The sequence below is a fragment of the Peromyscus maniculatus genome, chromosome 6, assembly GCF_049852395.1.
Source record: "Peromyscus maniculatus bairdii isolate BWxNUB_F1_BW_parent chromosome 6, HU_Pman_BW_mat_3.1, whole genome shotgun sequence".
Lineage (NCBI taxonomy): Eukaryota > Metazoa > Chordata > Mammalia > Rodentia > Cricetidae > Peromyscus > Peromyscus maniculatus.
Window position 1 is genome coordinate 85,312,178 of NC_134857.1, and position 16,778 is coordinate 85,328,955.

The following is a 16,778-nucleotide window of genomic DNA, read 5'->3' on the forward strand; positions in this document are numbered from 1 at the left end:
ACCGTTTAAAAAACATGAAGGAAGAGTTCTGGAAAAGACAGAGCCTTTGGTGTGCTGTGCTGAAGACAGCTACCTAGGGAAATGTCCCTGATTCAGCCACAGAGACATGCAGAGGCCTCTGCAGCCATGGTCTAGCAGGTCTAATTTGAGCCTGCCTCTGGAACTGGCAGTGAGACGTGGCATCATCCCTATGTTGCTACTTTTGCAGGCGTGCAGGACACAAGTGTGAAGTTTGCAACAAGGTTCCAGAAAGTCTCCGAAGCCAGGCAATATGTTGCAGGGTCAGATTCCACAGAGAAGCACCTAGAACGGGATGTGTGAAGCTATGAAAGTGAAGCTTAAGTTGCAGTAAAGACCCCAAGATATTGGAGATGCCAGGAACATGAGATATCTATTAAAAAAAAAAAAAAAAAAAAGCTGCAGGCACTGAGTGGGATGACCCAGGAGAGTGGCCATATATGCTGCAAATACAGGGATGTAGTGGTGCAGCCACCCAAGCTTGTGGGAATTCAGATGATGCTGTCATGAACCCTGGGAGCTAGACATGTTGCTTTAGTGTTTGTGCTTGCTGAAGGATGTCAGCAGCCTTGCTTTGGTCTGGTCTTTCCTTGTTATCCTCCTATCCTGAATGGGAATGTTTTGTCTGTGCCATTGTGTATCTCAAGTCTGTAACTTTTGTTTTTTTTTTTATACTCTCACATTTAAAAGCTAGTTTTGAGTCTTAGAAGAGATTTTGGACTTTTGAATAGTGTTGGAATTATAAGACTATGGAGACTTGAAATTGGAATAAATGCATTTTTCATTATGAGATGGCCATGAGCCTGTAGAGGCTGATGGAGGAATGTTATTGCTAGAATGGGAAATGACCCCCATGGGCTTATATGTTCAAGCACTTGTTCCTCAGCTGGTAGCACTGTTTAAGAGGTTGTGGAACCTTCTGAACATAGGTCCTAGCTGGCAGACATAGGGCTGTACGGGAGGCTTCAAGATTCTAGGCTGGCTTTACTTCTGGCTGGTACTCTGCTTCTTAGTCCTTCAAGATAATAGGAAGCCACATTACAACTGCACCCCATGGACCCTGATGTTTCAGCCACCATGCCTTCGCTGCCATGATGGACTGTGACCCCCAAACCATGAGCCAAAATAAACCTCTCTTCCCTTAAGTTGCTTCTGTCAGAGTGGCATAAACTAATGAACACGATACGGTTCAATGTCCTCTGCTCCTTCAGCACCCCAGTCATATTTTGGCAGAAGGTTTTGTTTTTTTGTTTTTTTTTTTTTGTTTGTTTGTTTTTTAATGATTCTATTCCCTGTCTGTAAGAAAGGGCCTCTTGGGAGTTGGAGAGGTGGATCAGCAAGAGCACTTGTTGCTCTTGCAGAAGACCTGGGTCTGGTTTCCCAGCACCCATATGGTGGTTCACAACCATACATAACTTTAGTTTCTGGGGATCTGATGCTTTCTTCTGCCTTCTGCTGACACCAGGCATGCATGTGGTACACAGATTATACACACAAGCGAAACACACATAAATAAATAAATCTAAAAGTTTAACAATTCTTGGGGATGGGAGATGTGGCTCAGCAATTAAGAGCACTGACCTTTCTTTTAGAGGTTCTGAGTTCAATTCCCAGCAACTACGTAGTGGCTCACAACCATCTCTAGTGAGATCAGATGCCATCTTCTGGCATAAAGGCATACATGCAGATAGAGCACTCATATACATAAGATAAATAAATCTTTAAAACAAAACAAAAACCAAAAAAACAATTCTCATACATTGCAGAAAACTATCTTTAAAAAAAGTAGCCTCTTGTCTTAGTCATCATTTTATATTGAAGCTCTGCCTAGTATATAACACTCAATAAATATTGGTAAATAGATGTACATAGTTTAGAGGTTTTTTTTTTTTTTTTTTTTTTGGTTTTTCGAGACAGGGTTTCTCTGTGTAGCTTTGCACCTTTCCTGGAGCTCACTTGGTAGCCAAGGCTGGCCTCGAACTCACAGAGATCCGCCTGGCTCTCCCTCCCTAGTGCTGGGATTAAAGGTGTGCGCCACCACCGCCCGGCAAGTTATGTTTTTTCTAATTAGAGATCATTTTATGCTCATTAATGTTATAAGCCATTTCCTTAAGTTTTTACAAGTTTGGTTAATGATAGTGTATTTTACTTTTAAGGATAGTATAAGCATGATGCCATTTCTTAACATTATTAAATAATTTAACTTTTAATGAATAATTGTATATTAATTAAAATGTTGGTTCTGTATAGAGGCAGAAAGAGAGATGTAAGATTACTGTGTGAAGTAAGAAGTATGTTGCACAACAGTTTGATCCAACAGTCAGGATAGTATGTACAGGAGCTAGGACCATAGCTCAGTTGTCATGTGCTTGTTAGCACGTGCATGCCCTGTGTTCATTCCCCAGCATCATACCAAAGTGTTCTATGCGCCAAAAGGAATCTAAGTGGACAAAGCGTTATCTTTATCTTTTCTTTTAGTCTCCCAACATGAAATGCCTTCTTTTTTATCGAATAGCTCTGTTAACTTCTGTGGTTTATACATTGCACATGTGCTTTTCTAAGCAGAAAAAGACTAAAATAAAACCATCTTTCAGTTTTTGTTTTACTTGATTCTCCTTATAGAAATAAAGTCTAGGTAGCTTTTCATTGTTGTTAGCTGTTTGTTTTGTTTTTGTTTCTCCAGAGTTAGAAATGCCTGTGGCAGGGCTGGGATAATGACTCAGTGGTACAATGCGAGCTGCACGACCACGGAGACTTGAGTTCCGATTCCCAGCACCCGTGTAGAGCCAGGGGTGGCCAGCTTGTATGTCTGTCACCCGGCGGGGGGGGGGGGGGGGGGGGGCTGTCAACTGTGACAGAGACGGGGAAACCCAGGGGCGTCCTGGCCAGTCATTCTAGCCAAAACAGTGAGCTCCAGGGTCAATGAAAGACCCTGTCTCAAAAAAGGGAGTTGGTGATGCCAGGGAGGTGGCTTGACAGGTAAATGTGCTTGCTGATGATGCAAGCGTGACAACCCTAATTCAGTTCCCAGAGCCCGTGAAAAGGTGGAAGAGAAAACCAACTCCACAAGGTTGTTCTCTGACCTCAGGGTGTACACACACACACACACACACACACACACACACACACACCTACTACTTAATAATAATAATAGCTACAACAATAAAGAAAAAATTTTGAAAATAGGGAGTAATAGAAGAAGACATCTAACATTGAGGTCTAGCCTCCACAGTCTACACCTGTGTGCACACATGCTCATACACACACCTCCATATTAAAAATGTCTTTAGGTAAAAACTGATATATGAGTTTGAAGACATTTTGTTGTATATATCAGCTCAGCTCAATTCATTATTTCAGTGACTATTTTAGGTAGTAGAATGTGCTAGGTACTGTAGAGAGTACAAAGGATAGAGTTTCTGTTGTGCATTAACTTACAGCCTACACTGGATAGCTGTAATTCCTGAATAGCAATTTCTGGAGGGCATAAAGTAAGTATTGTAGTAACGTTATATTTTATTTTAAGTGCACTCTTGTGTGTTTATGCTAGGGATTGAAGCCAAGGCCTGGAACATGTTGAGGACATGGCCTACACTGAGCTGTCCCCAAGATCCATTAAGTACATTAAAAAAAAAATATTTATTTTTATTTTATGGGTGTTTTTCCTGTATAGATGTATGTGCATCATGTGCATTCCTGATGTCCACAAAGACTGAAACAGAGCCTTGAATCCTCTGGAACTAAAGTTATAGATGGTTGTGAGCTGCCATATGGGTGCTGGGAATTAAACTCAAGACCTTTGAAAGCAATAAATGCTTTAACTACTAAGCTAATTCTCTAGTACCAGGCCCTTTTTTTTTTTAACTGAATTTTTTTCTTATATTTTAGGAGCCAAATTTTCTTTTGGTAGAAATTGAAAGAATATTTTGCTTTAAAGTCAAAGGACATTTGGGCTAAGGATTTATTTCAGTGGTCAGAGTTACTATGCAATGTGCGTGGCATCCTGGGTTCCAGTGTCGACCGCAAACCAAAGCAAAATACAAATTATAATTTCTTATTAATGTGCCGTATTTATTTATGTACTGTGTACATTGATGCTGAGAATGGTTGACAATGAAAATGTAGGTATATAGTTACTCTTCAAAAAATGTTTCCTGGACATGTTAAGTTGATATGATTAACCAAGTGTCTTTGCCTACATGTACCCAAACACTAAATACCACGTCACAAGCTTTGTTTAAAGCCTTTGCACTCTAAATGAAAATGCGTGGGGCTTCCCCCTCACCCCGCATTTCTAAATTAGAGTTTTAGTAGAAAGACCATGAGTTAAGAATTAAACCATTTTCCTCTGGAGCTGTGACACTGGCCTTCCGATGCCAACCCACTGTGATAACACTGTGCTTCCTACTGAAGACACTCTCAGTGCACATGCAGGGAGCATGAGGAATCGTGTCAGAGGTCAGCCATTGCAGTCCATTTTCCCACAGCCGCCTGGTGTGAGTGATCTTTTACTGTGTTTCAAAAAAAATGGGCCAGGATTAGAGAGGATTAGAAAGAATATTACCCGCCTGAACATAGGCCCAGGGCGCTGAGGAGAGAGAGCCCAACCAGGCAGCAAATGGGCTTTGCCTGACCAGGACGCAACCTCTGCTGCATTCCTTTTAAGAAACTGAATGGGAAATGTTAAGTACCCAAACTGGATTAGTAAATAATCTCATAGTTTGTGACATCTGCTAAAATAAATTGATGAGCAGACTGCATTCTTACACTTTGAGGAGCCAGAAACATCAAGAGGAGGAGTAATTAAAGCTGGGCAGTGAGCTCAGTAATGCATGGAGAGGCGCACTTCATAAACAAAGAAATATCATTTTAGATGATTAGTACAATGAGTATGTAGTATGAGTTACTTAAGGCTTAAGATTTGACATCCTTACAACTTTTTTTATTTCTAAGATTCTCCCTGGATCTATTATTGCTTATAATAAAGCTTAAAATTTACAGCTCTGTCTCTTTATGTTCTTTACAACATACACTCTGTAAGATGTGTGACTATATATTTGAGACACCTCTCCTTACATTTTACATAATTTTTAAATTTTATATAATGTGTGTAGGATTTGGACTTCATAACACATTAGTTAGTAGCAAATTGCTTATGTCCAGAGAGGTTCTTCAGATCTGCTCTAGAAGGGAAGTGTATAGACCTCAGGCTTAGAAGGGAATTTAGCTAAATTCTTAAGGTTTTGTTTAAAGTCTACCAGTTAAAATTAGATCTAGTGTACCAGTGGTTACTTTTATATCTTTCTTAATGAAAGTCATAAACTTGGTTAATGTAATAACTATGATTATACTGATTTTAGTGTCTGCTTTTGTGTTTCTGGTTTTTTGACATGCTGAAGATTGAGCTCAGATCCTTGAACATGCTAAGCAAGTGCTTTACCACTGAGCTGAACCCCAAACCCTCCTATTTTTTGTTGTAGATTATAAAATTAGAAGGAATGTTTGCTTAAAGAGTTTGAGATAAGCTAGGCATCATGGTGGTGCGTACCTATAATCCTAGCTCTTAAGAGGTTGTGGCAGAAGAATTACAAGTTTGAAGCTAACCTGGGTTGCGTAATAAGACACTGTCTCTGAGTGAATGAATGGTATGAGATAAAATTTGGTTTCATCTGTGGAGAAAATGTCTAACGGCACTTCACCCATGCCTTCAGTGCGTGTGCTCTGTGCTTTCTGGTGCAGTGCCTGTGCTCACCGTGGGCCTGTGCTTTCAGTGTGTCTTCTCTCCTCACATCTGCTCACTCCCAGTGTAATGATCCGTATTCTGATCACCTTTAATATCAACTCAAATCAACATACATATACTATCGTATAGCTCAGCATTACCACCCAAGGTGTTTACTCAAGAGAAATGAGACATAATCCTACCAAAGCTTGTGTATAAATACTTGTTAATATTACCATTTGCTTTTGTTTCTTGCTTGCTTGCTTTTTCTGATTTTTGTTTTGTTTTGTTTTTAAGACAGGTTCTCATGTATGCCACCCTGGCCTTGAACTCAAAGTGTAGTCAAGGATGACCTTGAACTCTGATCCTTCTGCCTCTACCTCCTGAGTATTAGGATTACAGGTGTGCACCACCATATTGGGTTTAGGTGCTAGATATCAAATCCAAGGCTTGATGCGTGCTAGGCAATCACTCTACCAACTGAGCCATGTCCCTAGCCCAGCATTATTATTTTTAAAAGCCAAAAAGTGGAAAGGACACATGTCTGACAGCTAAAGACTGTGTATTTATGAGGAATGTTATTTGACTCTAAAGAGAAAGGGGTACCAATACGTGTTGTGACCTAGATGAACCTTAAAACCGCTAAATGAAAGAAACCAGTCACAAGTTTCTACATACCATATATTATCACAATAGTATTATGAAAACATTATATTATTCCATCTGTATGAAGTATTCAGAATAGGCAGTTATGGAGACAGAAAATAGGTGAATGCTTGGTTCAGAGAGACAGGGAAAAATGAGGCAGTGAGAATGAATGATATGAGAGGGTCCAGTGTTCCCTCTGAGGTAATGGAATGTATTCAAATGATGATGGTTGCACATGTTTTTGAATGTAATAAAAACCATTGAATTATCTATTTCAAATAATCTAGTTCTGTGCTATGTGAATTACAGCTCAACAAAGCTGTTTTAAAAACAAGATAAAATTAGTATTTCCTACTCACATAGACATTGCTTAATTTTTTATACGGGCTCACCACAATCTGATTATAATTGTTTACTAAGAAATCTGTTTTTCTCATTATGTTATGGGGTTTTTTGGTGTTCCCTAGTGAGCATACTGTCTTGTACTTAGTGAATATTAATTAATTGACTTTACCCCACAGTTAAGTTTTCCACCCATAAAATAGGAATAAAAGAAAACAGAATTGAATGATGCCACAAAGTACTTTCAAGAAACTGTATTTTATGATTTTATATTTAATTGTTTTTTGGAACATATTTGCTCTTACATTTCCTCAATTTAACTTTCTATTTTGTATTTTTGCAAGGTCACATAAGTTGTTTGTCAATTTGTTTTTATCTATAGGAAATTCTCACTTTGGAAGTTTGCAAGTATAACAAGCACTTTAGGGGCTGGAGAGATGGCTCAGAGGTTAAGAGCACTGGCTGCTCTTCCACAGGTCCTGAGTTTAATTTCCAGCAACCACATGGTGGCTCACAACCATCTGTAATGAGATCTGGTGCCCTCTTCTGGTATGCAGGCATACGTGCAGGCAGAACACTGTATACATAATAAATAAATCTTAAAAAAAAAAAACAAACCCAAACACTTTAGACAAGTTTTCAATTGGAACTGCATGTTATTTTAACTAGTTTAATGTGTGTGTGTGTGTGTGTGTGTGTGTGTGTGTGTGTGTGTGTGTGTGTGTGTGTGTGTGTTTAAACCAATTTGTAACATTTGAATAAATGTTTTGTGGATGTTTTCACTTAACACAATTTAATTTCTTGGTGTGGATGTGTTGTTTTTGCAGTACTTACTAGAGATGAAAAGTTTAATTTTACCTCCGGAACACATTCTGAAGCGAGGAGATAGTGAAGCAATTGCCTATGCTTTCTTTCATCTGCAGCACTGGAAACGGATAGAAGGTGCTCTGAATCTCTTGCAGTGTACATGGGAAGGCAGTAAGTATTCTTTGCCAGATGTAATGCTGATCTCTCTTAATGTTCATTGCATCCACATGCAGTCTTTTCAGATGAGATTGTGTGAGTTTCAGAAGGACTTGGATTGGTTTCAAATAATCTCTGTGGCATTATATTTGGTAGAAGAAATAATTTAATATATCTGGATGCCACATTGGGAAAAGCAGAATGAGGAACTATTAGGGTATTTTGCTAAAATTGAGTATTTGCAGTGAAAGAAAAATGAAAATGTATGCCTTTTAGTTTATAAGCTTTTTAAATGTAGTTAAGTTTTATTGTTGCTTTAGTTGTTTAGTTTGGTTTAGTTTTGTGATGAGGTGAGAGAGGTTGAAATCAAAGCCTTAATTATACTAATAGCATATACTATATCACTGAGCTGTACACCCAGCCCTGTTCTAATACCAAAAAACAAACAAACAACAAACAAAGAAAAGAACCTGGTTTATGAGCAGGAAAAATGGCTCAGTTAGAGCACTTGTTGCTTTTGGAGAGTACCTGAGTTTGCTTCTCAGCATCCACATGGTGACACACAACCTCCCGAACTCCAGTTCTAGGAGATCATTGTCCTCTTCTGATCTCCAGTGGCACCAGACACACAACTGATGCACACATATACAGCAGGCAAAGCATTCATTCACAGAAAATTAAATAAATTTTAAAATATAAGAATAAGAAATGGGCCGGGCGGTGGTGGCGCACACCTTTAATCCCAGCACTTGGGAGGCAGAGCCAGGCGGATCTCTGTGAGTTCGAGGCCAGCCTGGGCTACCAAGTGAGTTCCAGGAAAGGCGCAAAGCTACACAGAGAAATCCTGTCTCGGAAAACCAAAAAAAAAAAAAAAAGAAATGGTCTGGGTTTTTGTTGTTGTTGTTGTTTTGTTTTCAGATGTGTTCTAGCAACCGTTCTGGTTTGTTTTCCGTCACTGTGATAAACAGTATGGCCAATAGCAGCTTCCATTTTACAGTTTACGGTCAATCATTGAGGGAAGCCAAAGCAGAAACCCAAGGCAGGAGCTTCATGCAGAAACCAAAGAAGGAGGAACATTTTATTTGCTTGCTTTCTCTGGCTCGCTCAGTTTGCTTTACTACACAGCACAGACCTGCCTGCCCAGGGGTGACACTATCCACAGTGGCCTGGGCCCGCCTACATCTGTTAGCAGTTGTGACACTGTCCTATAGAACATGCCCACTGGCCAGTCTGGAGGAAGCAATTCCTCAGTTGAAGTTCTCTCTTCTCAGGTGACTCTGGTTTGTGTCAAGCTGACAATAAAAGCTAGTCAGTCAGTGTAGCAACTCTCTTCATTCCCTCTCCCTCACCCTCTGCCTCAGTGTCTCATGTGGTTCAGGCAGGCCTTAAACTCACTATGTAGCTGATGCTGGTCTTAAATTTCTGATTCCTGCTACCACCTTCCAAGTACTAGAACTGTAAGCCTGTGTCACCACACCTACCTTCAGTTTGTAATTGTGGTAAAACTTTCATCACATAAAATTTACCACTGTAGCTGTTCTGTGCCCAGTTCAGTAGTATTGGGTATGGTCACATTGTTGAGCACCTATCATCAGCATCCATTTCCAGAATCTTTTCATCTTCCCAAACTGAAGTTCACATAATAATCTTTTCTTTTTAAGATTTTATTTAATTTTATTTTATATGCATTGGTGTTTTGTCTGCATTCATGTCTGTGTAAGGGTGTTAGTTTCTTGGAACTGGAGTTACAGACAGTTGTGAGCTGCCATGTGGGTGCTGGGAATTGAACCTGGGTCCTCTGGAAGAGCAGCCAAGGCTCCTAACCACTGGGCTTTCTCCAGCCCACACATAATTACCTTCATCCTCACCTTTCCAGCCACTTTGAGTGTTCATAGCTCTGACTCATGAGTTTAGTACTTCATATAGTGCAGTTGCACAGTAGTTATCCTTTTGGATTTCTCTTATTTAGCATAATATTGACAGTGCTCATCTGTGTTGTGGTATGTGTCAGTATTTTGCTACTTTTTTGTGGGGCTTGGCTTTGTTTTGTTTTTTTCTTTTGAGACAGTCTCACTCTGGCTGGCCTACCACTTACTGTGTAGCTGCCCCTGCCCCTTTCTTTTCTTTGAGACAGGATCTCACAGTTGCTCTGGCTGGTCTAGAACTTCATTCTTTGTTTAAAATGTGTTTCTTTGCATTATAACAGACAAAGAAAGTAGCTAATTTATTGCTGTACTTTTTCTCTTTTGACCATACGTTGTCATCCATTAATATCTAGAAACCTTAGGTGTGGTAAAATAACCAACACCTTGCACAGAAGACAAAGTACTTTATGAAAACTACACATATAAACTATGGTCATAACTGAAAACCATCATCTAGATGTGAGATGCTAGCGAAGAACCTTCCTTTTCTCTTCTTCCTTCCCCTCTTTACCACTCCAGTGAACAGTGCTAGCTCCCTGAGGTAGACTACTAAAGGTCACCCCCAGAAGACAGTTCTTCTGGTTGCTCTACTAGAACTCTGTTATATATTTTTAATGGAAACACTCAACATCTGTCAGATACCACTTAAATCGTTCACTCCAGGTAGAATCCAGTTTCATCATATGTCCATCTCTGTCTAGTGTCTTCATAATTCTGCAGTTTTGTTTTGTTAGATGCTATGACTGAAAGAAGTGTCATGATAGGAATCAGTGTGGAGCAGGAAATGATGATGGTGGTGTCTGATCCAGTCCCAAGGTAGAGAAATTGTGCAGTGTCCAAGAGGTTCCTAAATATATTTCATTAGTAAGAAATGTTTTGAGATGTCTATCTTTATGTTGTCATTCAGGTCAGCACTGAACTGGAGCTTTTGCAGTCTTCCTACTTTGGCCTCCTGAGTAGTTGACACTGTAGGTTCAAACACCACAGCCTGTTGAAATTATGTTTACTTTAAAAGGAAGTATGAATTAAACTTTTCAATTTATGTATATTTTTTCAAATTTCTGAGTTTTTTTGTATGTGTGTGTGTGTGTGTTTTGTTGTTTTTGTTTTTGTTTTTTTCAAAACAGGGTTTCTCTGTGTAGTTTTGGTACCTGTCCTGGATCTTGCTCTATGGACCAGGCTGGCCTTGAACTCACAGAAATCTGCCTGGCTCTGAGTCCCGAGTGCCGGGATTAAACATGTGTGCTACCACTGCCTGGCATACATTTCTGAGTTCTTAGAACATAGACTTTTAAAGTTGTTTGGACCTACTAATTAGTAAGCCATATTTACTAAGGCCCCAATTTAGAATATGAGTTTAGTGTGCTTGAGGCCCTGCATTCCATAACCACTACCACCACCATCATCAGTAAGACATGAGGACATCATTATCTGTGAACCGAGAGTTTGGACATCTCTATATATGCACTTATTAACAACAGTCATACACTGTGCTTGACACTGACAGTAGAAAACTAAATCAAATTGAAATTTTGCAATTGAGTAGTTGAATGACTTTGAGTGGTTAGGCTACTTCCAGGTGATTATAAGGTCCTCAGAGCCAGGGACTTTCTTATTCATTTCATGTCTGTCTCTACTGCCTGGTATTCTGCTTAGCCTTTGAGGGATTTTCACCAAGTATATAACTTATGCTGCATTTCATGCATCTTGATGAATGATTTCCTTCCTTATGTTAGCACTGATTGTTGAATGACATTGGACAGATAATGACTTTCATGATCCTTGAACCAGATTTGAATAGTCTTTCTTTTTTTTTAAATTTATTTTATGTGTGTGGGTATATGACTGTGCATTCTTGTAGAAGACTTTTGTGAGCCTCATAGGTGGAGTACTAAGCCAGCAAGAACTCTTTTAGCTTGAGAGCCACAAGTATACACATTCCTCTTTCTTAAAGATTCCTATAGAAGCAGGATTTATACTTGTGGAGTTAAGTCCATGATTGTGATGAGGTGACTGAGGAAAGAAGACCTCAGCCAGTGTTATCTTCTAGCATTCATTCCATTTACACTGAGACTAGACCACTCACTGTTCTCTTAGTAAATCTTATTCTTTCCTCATGCATTCTTCCCCCATATGTTCTTCTGTTCGCTTTATTTCATCTACAATGTCTCTCTAGAAAAGAAGATAAAATGCTTTGTGAAAAAATTATAAAAACATGTCTGCAGACTAGGTTTGATTTATAGCATAGATGAGTGAGATAAAATTGAATGCTAATGTATTTTCCCTCTCAGCTTTTAGAATGATTCCATACCCGTTAGAGAAAGGACATCTATTTTACCCTTATCCCAGCTGCACAGAGACTGCTGACAGAGAGCTGTTGCCTAGTAAGTAAATGCTTCGTTTTCTTCAGCTTGCAACTACTTATTTAGATTATTTTTAGACTGGTTTCTGTCTTAGTCACCTTTTTTTTTTTTTTTTTTGGTTTTTCAAGACAGGGTTTCTCTGTGTAGCTTTGCGCCTTTCCTGGAACTCACTTGGTAGCCCAGGCTGGCCTCGAACTCACAAAGATCCACCTGTCTCTGCCTCCCGAGTGCTGGGATTAAAGGCGTGCGCCACCACCGCCCGGCCTTAGTCACCTTTTTGTTTGTTAGTTTTGTGTGTGTGTGTGTGTGTGTGTGTGTGTGTGTGTGTGTGTGTATTTTGGGGTTGTTTTGTTGTTGTTGTTTGTCTGTTTGTTTTCTTAGAGACAGGGTCTCACTATGTATCCCTGACCGGGAAATCCCTAGATAGACCACAGAAGCCTTGAACTCACAGAGATTTACCCGCCTCTGAGTGCTAGGATTAAAGGTGGGAGGGCCCTGATAGTTGCCTTTTTGTTACTATAATGAAATACATGCTACAGGGTTTGTGAAGAAAGATTACTGAGCTTGGGTTTTAGAGTTCGGAGTATGCAGGGCAAAGCTCAGGCTCTGAGTAGGGGCTGCCCCTTGGCAGATCAGCCAGTGAAGTAAAGTACATAGTGAGTGCAGGAGCATGCATGCAGATAAGCAAGTGATTCTTGAACCAGAAAGAGGGAGGGAAAAAGAAAGAGAGGCAAGCTTGCTTCCCACAGTCCCTTCTTTTGGCTCAAGGTCTTTCTGCTAGACCCATCTCTTCCTCATATTGCCGCCTGAGGGGCCAAATTTCTAACACATGGATTTTTGAAAGGACACAAACGATAGTGTTTTCTATCTTAATTTTTTTTTCATTTTATTTTTATTTATGTGTCTGTGTGTGTACATGTTGGCATACAGGTACCCACAGAAGCTAGAAAAGGATATTGGAGTATAGGAAGTTGAGAGCTGCCTGATTTGGCTGCTGTGAACTCAGGCTCTCTGCAAGAGCAGCAAACACTAAGAACTGCTGACCCATCTCTCCAGCTTCTTAGAGTGTGTGTGTGTGTGTGTGTGTGTGTGTGTGTGTGTGTGTGTGTGTGTGTGTTGTTCACACTGTTGTATGCATTTGCATGCGGAGGCCAGAGGGCAACAGTGGGTGTTCTCCTTGATGGCTTTCCATCTTATGTTTTTCAACAAGGTCTTTCACTAAATCTGGAGCTCAGGCTACCTGGCCCGTGCGCACCACAGATCTGCCTGACTGTGACTTCCTAGCTCTAGAATTGCAGGCAGGGCATTGGGTTTTCTGTGGGGGCTGGGACCTAAACTCAGGTGCTCATGCTTGCACAGCAGTTGTTTTACTGAGCTCTCTCGGTGGCCCCACAGCTCTCGGGGAGCTTGGATTTTATCTCAGTGTTCATGCCTCGTCCAGTTAGCTGTACACTAGAAACTAGATAAGGTTATTTGAATAGAATTGCCAGGGGCCCTGAAATTTCTTTCTCTGTCTCACAAAAGAGACTAAGAGTCATCATTTCTAAGTAACCAAAGGAGTCCTTCACAAGGCTGAGATTACAAGTGGGGACAGGAGGGTAGAACCAAGTGGACACAAAGTCTTCTAAGGAGCTGATGGGAAGAAAGTGAGTGAAGATTTAGAGGAGGAGCAGTCAGAGACAAGAACTAGATATTCTAGTAACTAAAGGAGAGGAAACTTCCCAGTGAGGAGGAGTAGCTGAGATAGCGGGAAAGGCAGTTACTGAGAAGAATCTATTGACTTTGGCAATTAGGAGGTCATTAGTGAGAGAAATTGCATTTGCCTACGTAGAGTGAGGTTAACTATTATTTTTCCTAACTATTATTTTTCCATTTAAAAAGGAACAGAGATTTTTAAGGCAAAGAAATCAATTTTTAAATCAATCAATACATAAGTGTGTTGTACCTGGGCATGGGAGCAAATGCCTATAATCCTAGCCTTTGGGAGGCTGAAGAGTGAGGACTGTGAGTCTGAGACCAGTCTGGACTACAAATAGCAAGGCCTTGTCTCAAAAAATACAGTGAAATAATGAACATTTTTATTGTATTAGGATAATACATTTATAGTAAAAGAATTTCTTTTTTAATGATTTATTTTTATTTCATATGCATTGGTGTTTTGCCTACATGTATATCTGTATGAGGGCATTGGATCCTCTGGAACTGGAGTTACAGCAGCTGTGAGCTGCCATGTGAGTGCTAGGAATTGAACCTGGGTCCTTTGGAAGAGCAGTCAGTGCTCTTAACCACTGAGACATCTCCCCAGCCTGCGTATTAATATTTCTTATGTCAGAACCAGGAGCTACAAGATCACACAGTTAAAAGTTTTTTAAAATATAGATTTTTAAAATCTTATTTTATTTTTTATGTATATGGGTGTTTGCCTGCATATATTTTCATGTATGCCCAAAGGCCAGAAGAGGATGTCAGCTCTCCTGGAACTAGAATTATAGACAATTGTGAGCTGCCATGTGAGTGCTGGGAATTAAACCTGGTTCTACTGGAAGAGTAGCCAGTGCTCTTAACCACTGAGCCATCCCTCCAGCCCCCAGTCAGGTTTTTTGGTAAGCTTTCATTAAGTCCTAACATCACACAGGGAACAACCAAGCTCCAGGACATAGACATAGAGGGATGTGCTGGAGGGTCTTGTTTGGTTATAGTATATGTTTTTACAGTATATTTTTCTGTTTCTGACTGTGGTGGAATGAACAAATTTTTAATAATGTGGAGTTCTAATACCCAGGAGTACTTACTGGTTTTTATTTTTAATTCTCTTTCAGCCTTGATATGACTTACAGCTTTCTGGAATTTGCTTATAGACTCATAAGTGGAGACTTGAACTATTCCCCTAGTTCATATGGCTGTTTTGTCGTCTTTTATGCCTCCTGATAAATTTTTCTTTACAAGCCAGTGATGAAATTTGAACTTTCGTTCCAAGGGAGTTTCTGTACTAGTCAGTCATCCATTATATTGATGTATTAGCCAGACATTGACTGACAAGTGAATCTACAGGAAGCAGTCCAAGAAGAAATAATTAGGTCTCTCCTACAATACAGAAGTCTCATGTTTTAGGAAGTTTTCTTACTAAAGCTATGCAGTCTTACTATTATAAAATGAAAATAATACTATCTATCTTCAGGTTATTTCAACAATTAAATGAGAACTTTAAAAACCATAAAGTGCTTTAGGGTTTAGGTAATATTAATTTTACTGTCTCATTCCCTGCCTCCTACCAGAGTTTGTTTCTCTTTGTTTGCTGGAAGAAGTCAACCTCTCATGGATGAGGGATAGGGCAGAAGGGATTGCTTTTAGCTTTTACCAAGTTCAGTGCTGTTGTGCTTTTACATGAAATATGGCTTGAGGCTCTGGAAATCTGAATTTTTAAAATGAATTTAGTTTTTTATATATACTTTCTGAGTTTAGTATAAGATATATAAAATATTATAGCTATTGAAGGAAACGGGTATAACCTTCTCTGTTAATAGTTATGTTTTTAAAAATTGAAATTTATAGCCGACCTTGGTTCAGCATGGAATTAGTCATTCCTTACTGCAGCAGGATATTACATCAGGAATTCCTGGGTTGGTGTCCTAGCAGTCAACTTCCTGACTAATGAAGTCTTCACATAGCTCTCAGTTTTAAAGGAATTTATTGAGCACCTACTGTGCATTGGACACTCTAATAGGCTTGGCTCTAGATTATTGTTATCCAAGTACTTGGACTAATATATAAGTACTTGAATAAAATTGGTAATGAGATCTCGTATACTAGAAAAATAACACTCAGGTGTATAAATGTGATAAAATAAGGCAAAGAACTTCATTTACAGCCAGAGCCTTGGCTTCCTAGTTCTGTTTTCATAGCACTCGGTGAAGTGTCACACATGCAATGTAGTAATAACTGAGTACAATTATTAAGCAGTGATTCTGGGAAACCCCCCAAGACATGTCTATCTCTTTATCTCTACACTACTTGCTGAGCTTCAAAGAATGAGAATTAATAACACCTCACATTTACTAAGTGCTTACACTGTCATCATAACAACTCCATAGCAACTTCCATAGGGTTTAGTGCACAGCTAATAAGTGACAAAGCGCTTTTTCAAAACCACTCAGCATGACTTTAGAATTCCTGTTCTTTCCCACGATGCCATCCTGTTCCCAGACCCCAGGACAGCCATCTGACTATGCAAATGCACTGAATAGCTCTCTCTTACCTTTGTTCTTGTTACTTTTTAACCCTATTTTTAATTTTCAAAGCTAGGTTTAATTTAAAAATATTAAAACTGGTTTGTGCTGAAATAAAACTCACTCTTACCAATTTTTCCTTGCAGCTTTTCATCATGTTTCTGTTTATCCAAAAAAGGAACTTCCTTTCTTCATCCACTTTACAGCAGGACTCTGTTCTTCGACAGCAATGATAGCGTTTCTCACACACCAGTTTCCTGAAGTCATGGGTGTTTTTGCTAAAGCTGTGAGTATGATCTCCAGGACTTGTGTGGAGTATTTATGAAACTGCACAGGAAAGCGGATCTGATCTGTCTGTGCTAGACCACACGAGCAGTGAAAGATACTTGGAAACAGCAAGAGCTGCTTTGTAAAGCTTCTGCCATAAATATGTCAAACATGAATTCCGGTGATGTGAACTTACTTCTGTTGCTCAAAAGTTAAAAATACAATGCTATAACATTATAAAGTTGGCCTTTGTAATTACTTTTGGTGATTAAGACAGCATTCCTTACCAACTAAAGAATAATTC

The 16,778-nt window shown here is 39.5% G+C and overlaps 1 protein-coding gene across 8 annotated transcripts in view; it reads left to right on the forward strand.

Annotated features, from left to right (window-relative positions):
- Positions 1-16,715, forward strand: part of St7l (suppression of tumorigenicity 7 like) — a 69,678-nt gene extending 52,963 nt beyond the window's left edge. For 4 of the 8 annotated variants that reach the window (XM_076574758.1, XM_042279651.2, XM_042279648.2 and 1 more), the window contains 3 exons: positions 7,558-7,708; positions 11,910-12,002; positions 16,354-16,715. In XM_076574758.1, coding sequence (XP_076430873.1) covers positions 7,558-7,708; positions 11,910-12,002; positions 16,354-16,532 — 423 coding nt within the window. In that variant the 3' untranslated portion in view covers positions 16,533-16,715. Of the gene's footprint in view, positions 1-7,557; positions 7,709-11,909; positions 12,080-12,254; positions 12,353-16,353 lie in introns of those variants that run through there. The other 4 variants (XR_013052284.1, XM_042279650.2, XM_042279649.2 and 1 more) reach the window with 4 other exon arrangements.
- The last annotated feature ends 63 nt before the right edge of the window (positions 16,716-16,778 follow it).